Here is a 7,500-nt window from a genome sequence, read left to right as displayed (position 1 = left end):
GAAAACGGGTGGATATCCTTTGTACATAAACACTTTTGTGAAATGCATAAAATATTGGTTGAAATTATTGAAGCTTCCGCAATCACTTTTGTGCAAACAGGCTTATGATATGATGTTATTACAAATGGAATTAGGTAAAGAAAACTGGGCTTATTATGTTAAAAACATTTTGTCTGAACATGGTTTTGGAAATGTGTTGATGTCTCAGGAAGTGGGAAATCAACAGCAGTTTATTTCGGAATTTAAAGATAGGCTTATTTGTTCTTTTAAACAAAATTGGCATTCTGATATGGAAACTAAAGAAAATTATAGTTTTTTTTCATTCAAAAGTGTATTTCAAACGGAAAAATTCCTGACAGTCATCACACAGATAAATGGCAAAGAATAAACTTTGCAAGATTTCGACAAAGGACACTTGGATTTAATGCAAATAAAAGATGGTTTCAGCCTGGGACATCCACAGAATCACCATGCCTTTTGTGCGCTTCTAGTGTAGATGATGAAAAACATTACTTGTTTCAATGTAAATCATTCGATAGGGTGAGAGATAAGTGTGTGTTTTTTCAGTCTGATGTAGCTAAAAGGCACGACATTGTTTCTGCTTTGTCGTCTGATGATGATCTCAAAATACTGTCAATAGCTAAATTTCTTGTAGAAGCACGAAGAATAAAATGTAGTCTCACTATTCAGAACAATACCAGAGTAAATGAGGGGGATAACAATGTATGTCTATTATCTTGTGTTTAGACTATAAGCCAAATAATAAGGTAGAAATTGAACAATATCATTAATAGAATGGATGGTCGAGTAATGGTGTTTTTGTCTTTTTTTGTTTTTGTTTTTGGTTTTGTTTCTTTTTTTAATGTTTGTTGCTTCCCTATTGTAAGGATGTTGTATTTCGATAAAAGCTGTTTTGTTTTTCTTTGTTTGCATGCTTTGTTTTGTTTTGATGGATTAAGCAGAGTGTGGTATGGTACTCGTGGTGACATAAGAATTAACTCTATCACCCCCTTGTCAATAGACCTATGCAGGTAATGACAATAAAATATCAAAGCATCAAAGCGTCTCTCTCTCTCTCTCTCTCTCTCTCTCTCTCTCTCTCTCTCTCTGTGTATCAGTCCGTCTCTGTCTCTCCTTCTCTCTCTTTCTGTTCTCTCTCTCTCTGTCACCCTCTTCTTCACCCGTCCCTCTCTCTCGCTCTCAGTCTTTCTTCTCTCAATCTGTGTTTCTGTCGTATCTACGTTTCTGTTGTCATTTTCTCTGTCTCTCTGTCTCTTTGTCTCTATCTCTGTCTGTCTGTCTGTCTCTTTCGCTGGGGGTGAACTGTGTTCATTGGACAAGGCAGACGCACTTACACGTCGTTCTCTCGAAAGTAATTAAAAATGATTAATTTTCTGGTGCTAATTGGATTTAAAGTTCATGATGACATGTGCACTTGACTTCCACCGAGTCATTGTCGGAACCGGCTTTGTGTGTGTGTGTGTGTGTGTGTGTGTGTGTGTGTGTGTGTGTGTGTGTGTGTGCAAAGTTAAGTGCCGAAAAGCTGGAACAACAAGGAAGAAAATCAAAGGCCTGTGTGCAGCCACACTGACCCACACGGAAAGTCAGCAGTCAGCAGTGTCAAAGGGCAATCACGAGAAAAACAACAACACGAGTGATGAAAAGGTCAAGCTTACGGGAATTCTGGACACCCTGCAAACGCTGACATCAGCCATGTTCAGAATGGAAACCGCGCAGTTATGATCAGAATCTTACCTGGAAGATCGTTGAAAAAAAAAAATGGATGGGAAAATCAGCTCTGGATTCGATGATAACAGGGAGATATTACGAACTGTATAACAAATGCCAAACTGTAGAAGCTGAAAATGAAACTCCATTCCCGAATCCTCGACCTGGAAGAGAAGTTGGAGATGGCTGAGGACCGGAGCACACGGTGCAGCCTGCAGTTCTGGGCAGTCCCACCACTGTCAAAGAAACCTGGAAGCATTGTGAGAGAAATCTGTTGGGCACTCCGGGAGGGTGTGCAGGCCCGCTTTCGTCAGGGTTCCCTGGCTTTTTTTTTTAGCGAGAAGCGCGTGCGCATGCGCGTCTCCACTATAATTTTTTTTACTAGGTCACCAGAAGGCTAACATTTCGTCGCGGAAATAGCTGTTCTGACGAAAGGATTTTGGACATTTTCGGTGACTATTTTTGTATGTATACAAGACATACTTGCTTTTATAATTACACTTCTTTTTTTCCCTTTTTTTTTTTTTTTTTTTTTTTTTTTTTGCTTTAGTCTTCTGTGTTTACTTTGAGCGTGTTTCTTTTTACGTATTCTAACTGATCCATTTATAAACCCTGCCGAAAAGTTGTCCGAACAAAAGCAGTCCACGCCCAAAGAAGCCAGTTACGGTGGTGGGCAGAGCATGTCGTTATACGACCTACTTCTCGCATTGCAAGCGACGAAAAGTCCACCACGAAAGCGGGCTGCACATCCTCCCTGATATCCACAGCAAGCTGGGCATCAACAACAGCATCGCGATGGATCGGCCGTGCCCGCCGCGTTGGTGAAGCCATCATCGTCGCCTTCCGCTTCTTCAAAGGCAGACGGCTGGTCCCGTGAGTCGCGGAAGAAAGGAACAGACATCACCTTGCGCCGCAAAAGACAAGAACTCCTCCTCTCCCTAAAAAAACAAATAGGCCTACGAGGTGACGGAAAGAGGGTCACCCTCGTTTTGGGATAAACTGGAGGCTGGTGACGGCTCTGACACCTTCCATCTCTCCGACGACACGACCCAAAATGACACGAAAAAAAGGCAAAAAAAAAAAAAAAAAGAAAAAAAAAAGCAAACAGATTCCAGTCGTGTCCCAGCCTTTCAGGTCCTACAGTGACACTGTTCGATGGGCTCCACCTGCACACACACAGCACACACTACCGTCGCAGTCTGCACACAGATCAAGGACAGATTCACGTACAGACACACGTTAGGGACGAAGGGTAAACCAGACCAGAGGCACGGGAACAAAAGGTAAACTAACATCGCCGGTGAGAAAGTCATGTTTACCTTCATTTGGAATCTAACCTCCATGCTCCTCGCCTCTTTCTCTGCTGTTTCTCATTGTGTGTGTGTGTGTGTGTGTGTGTGTGTGTGTGTGTGGTGTGTTGTGATGTAATGTAATGTGGTGTTGCATTGTGTGTGTGTGTGTGTGTAAGATAAGACTAACTTTATTATCTCCACCTGGAGAAATTTGGTCAGGTGCATTATCACAACATAGACAAGTAAACAACATGGGGACCATAACTGTAAAAGTCAACAACTGCTTTTACGAATATTACGAAGATACAAATGTAAAAAATATCACATACATCGTTTCATACATACATCCACACACTGCAGGTAATAACTAGTATTCTTGATGCAAAAACAGAAAGAATTAAGAAACACTATTTGAATATAATTATAAACATAGCCTACTATACTGCACATTGATTATAATAGACAGATAAGATAAGAATAAAGATAAATTGCGGAAAACCGCAACCAGATAATCAGCACACACCCGCCCCCCCCCCCCCCCCCCCCCCCCCCGCCCCCCCCCCACTCCCCCATCCCCACCCACCCCACACACGTGGATTACTTGATTAAATTAAGAGTAATAAACATATGTTCTCAAATAAAAGCATTTCACATATTCGCTTTTTAAAACATTGCAATTAATTATTACATCGTAATTATCAAACAGAAATATGTTTAGAATATGGACGTTAGCATTAGACATATTCCATTGTACACTCATCCTGCATATTGCACATTCATTATAACCAATTGTCACGTTTTTAAGCTCAGTAAACACACACACATACACACACACACACACACACACACACACACACACACACACACACACACACACACACACCACAACTAGAACAAGGTACAGTCTATCATGCACGGACTTTCACACGTCTCGCATGAGAGTGCGCGCACACACACACACACACACACACACACACACACACACACACACACACACACACACACAGTTCTCAAGAATTTGAAAGGTGGATTGAACGTGGAATAAAAGTCTCAGAGCTCTGGATTTCAACTTAAAAGTTCTGTAGCGTCGTCCTAATGGCAATAGCTCATAATACTTTGCTAAAATATGGGTGTCGTCAGTTGCTGTCTGCCTGCTTTTTTTAACCACTCGACTTTCATGCAGCTCTTGCATACTAGCTTGTTTCACTCCCACAATTTTACTGCATACACTCATGACATCGTTCAAAACAAGCTTACTCCTCACTCCCAAACTTCCATACCAGCACATAAATGAAACTGTGAGCACGGACTCGATACAACATCGATAATCGATAATAACTTTGAAGAATATTTGAATTTATACCAACATTTCTAAGCTTCTGTAAACAAAAAATTCTAGATTGACATTTCTTATGAATGGAATCAACATTTCTGTCAAAAGTCAGCTTATTGTCTAAGATGGTCCCTAAATATCTATACGCGTGTGTATGTGCGTGCGTGCGTGCGTGCGTGTGTGTGTGTGTGTGTGTGTGTGTGTGTGTGTATTTGTGTGGTGTCGTGTAATGTTATGTAATGTGGTGTGAGAGAGAGCGAGTGTGTGTGTGGTGTCATGTAAAGTAATGTAATGTGGTGTTGCATGGTGTGAGTGTGTGTGGTGTCATGTAATGTAATGTGGTGTTGCATGGTGTGAGTGTGTGTGTGTGTGTGTGTGTGATGTAACGTAACGCAATGTGCTGTTGCATGGTGTGAGTGAGTGAGTGTGTGTGTGTGTGTGTGTGTGTGTGTGTGTGTGTGTGTGTGTGTGTGTGACTCAGTGTGTGTGATGTTGGACTGGCTTGTGTCCAAGTAGGTACCGACATTTTCAGTGGTGTGGTGAAAGAGTTGCTGTGATGCGCGTGTCTTTCACAGGCTGTCTTCTTCGGCATGATGGTGGCGTCTCCTGTCCTTGGCGTCTTGGCGGACCACTACGGTAGACGGACGGTAAGAACACTGGCACAAGACATGGCAACAGGGAGGGTGTGCAGGCCCGCTTTCGTCGGATTTTCGTCGGGGTTCCCTGTTTTGTTGTTAGTGAGAACCGCCTCCGCATCCGCGTCTCCATTTCCCTTTCCACGTCACCGAAAGGCCAAAATTTCGTCGTGGAAATCGCTGTTCTGACAAAAGTGTTTTGAATATTTTCGGTGACTATTTTTGGAAGTTTACAAGATGTAATTGGTTTTATAGTTTCACTCATTATTTGCTTTAGTTTTCTATGTTTACTTTGAGCGTTATATATATATATATATATATATATATATATATATATATATGTCTGACATTACGTATTCGAACTGAACCATTTATAAACCTTGCCGAAAAGTTGACCGAACAAAAGCAGTCCAAACTCAGAGAAGCCAGTCACGGTGGTGGGCATATGACGTCATATGACCTACTTCTCGCTTTGCAAGCGACGAAAACTCCACCACGAAAGCGGGCTGCATACCCTCCTTAATATCCACATTTCCTCCCCTCCATTCCCTTGTGTGCCTGACGGAGTGAACGTCCACGCCTTGTTGAACACTACTCCTTCCATCTTGAGGGGAAAATTGTGGCTGTTATTGCCGAAGACATTTTCTTTTCTCAGAAAGGAAAGTTTTATCTTGTCAGTGGTTCTCATCGTCTTCTTCAGCAAAACTGGAACAGGAGAAAGTCTTGTTGTTTCTGTATCAGCTTGCTGAGGAAGACGGTGTGAAGAACCACTGAGATTACTGACTTACTGAAAGTACATTCCCCACTGAGATATCGGATGTCCCCCCAAAAGTGAACCACTTTTTGACAAGTATTTTTCTTAGTGATAGAGAAACCGAATTCATTGAAAATTTTCACACAGTAACCTTAGGGTATCACCAATAAGTCTGAAAAATATCTAGTATGCGAGTATCGTCAAATTCAAAACAGCATGTCAAAAAATCCAATATCAGAGGAAAAGTCACTTATTTCAGTTTATGCTCAATGTGGCCTCCATCTTCCTCCACGACTAAATGAAGTCATTTCTTCCAAGCAGAAATGCTTTTACGTATTTCTTCCATCGATATCTCCTCCCATGACAAATTATCCTGTCCTTTAACACCTGCTCGGTCAATTTGTCTCTCACTCCCTGGTAAACTTTCTCCTTCAGAGAGTCCCATATTGTTTCTGGAATGAAGACGCCTACAATCCCGGAGAAGATTGTCACCCAATAACTGAATGTAGCTTTCACTATGAACCTTGGCTCTATCAGTGTCAATAAATGAATGTTTGTTTTTTCTTTCCAGGATACTCCAGCTGAAACCGTTATCTTTTTCAAAATATAGAAGTCTCATGACAGAGGCGAGATGGCTGAATTTCTCGTTTCCGTTTCCCATAAACGCGATCGCTTTGGCGATTTTTTTTTAGCTATCTCTAACGTAAAGTCTTTCTCGTCTGTGAAAATGATCATTTTCACATCAGTAGCGGTCATTCAAGTTACGGCAGCGAGTTTTTCTTTTCCCTCTAGCATTTTGGTCCCTCCTTGATACCCGTATCCTCTTGAAGGGCTTCAGCTCCAGATCTTTCGCCATTCTTTGCACAGAAGACTTGCTCACTTGTAAATCGCTTGCAACTTCTCTAAGAGATTTGTGGGTCCCTGGGTTCTCCTCCTGGGATTGAATCAGTTCCTCAACACGGTCCTTGTTCTCATTGAAACATGCAGTCTTGGGTCTCCTGCTGCCAATTTTACGTGCTACTGACCCTGTAGTGCGTATTTTAGCGATAATACTATTTACAGTGACATGACTCCATCCCTTGCCTTTAAATTCCTTTACGATCCTTCTTCCACCCCAGCCTCTCTCCTTGAAACAGTTTTCAATGGTAACCTTATCACTTTCACTCAAAGGCATGGTAGATCTTTCCAAACTGAAACTTTGGACAGAACTGATTTTGGATACAGACGACAATTTAAAAAAACAACAACACAACCAATAGACTTGACACCCAAACAGGCTATTTTTAGACTGACGCTGATTGACAGATGCCAACACCTGGCAGCTGGCATGAACATGATGAAGGTCACATTGCACAGCTCTGATATTGGATTTTTTGACATGCTGTTTTGAATAATTTGCGTCCGAACTTTTAGATATTTTGCAGACTTGTTGATGATACCCTAAGGTTATTGTATGAAAATTTTCAATGATTTCGGTTTCTCTGTCACTGAGAAAATACTTGTCAAAAAGTGGTTCACTTTTGGGTGGACACCCGATATAAATGCCTTACTGAAAGTATGTTCAAACTTTCGATTCTGAGCAAGGAAACTTTCGTCTACTGGTAACGAGAATTATAAACATTTTTACCAACGAGTAAACACACTGCTGTCTTTCTACCATTGCACACAGAGACTTCACGACAGGTTAAAAGCCACTTCATGAAATAGTGTGTGTGTGTGTGTGTGTGTGTGTGTGTGTGTGTGTGTGTGTGTGTGTGT

General features: G+C 41.6%; 1 protein-coding gene across 2 annotated transcripts in view; it reads left to right on the top strand.

The window, feature by feature from the left end:
* Nucleotides 1–7,500, top strand: part of LOC143274821 (synaptic vesicle 2-related protein-like) — a 77,748-nt gene that overhangs the window by 42,219 nt on the left and 28,029 nt on the right. For both annotated transcript variants that reach the window (XM_076578752.1, XM_076578753.1), the window contains one exon: nucleotides 4,929–5,000. In XM_076578752.1, the coding sequence (XP_076434867.1) occupies nucleotides 4,929–5,000 (72 nt within the window). The remainder of the gene's footprint in view (nucleotides 1–4,928; nucleotides 5,001–7,500) is intronic.

Source organism: Babylonia areolata, chromosome 29 (assembly GCF_041734735.1).
Source record: "Babylonia areolata isolate BAREFJ2019XMU chromosome 29, ASM4173473v1, whole genome shotgun sequence".
Lineage (NCBI taxonomy): Eukaryota > Metazoa > Mollusca > Gastropoda > Neogastropoda > Buccinidae > Babylonia > Babylonia areolata.
This window is presented reverse-complemented; position numbering and strand designations above follow the sequence as displayed.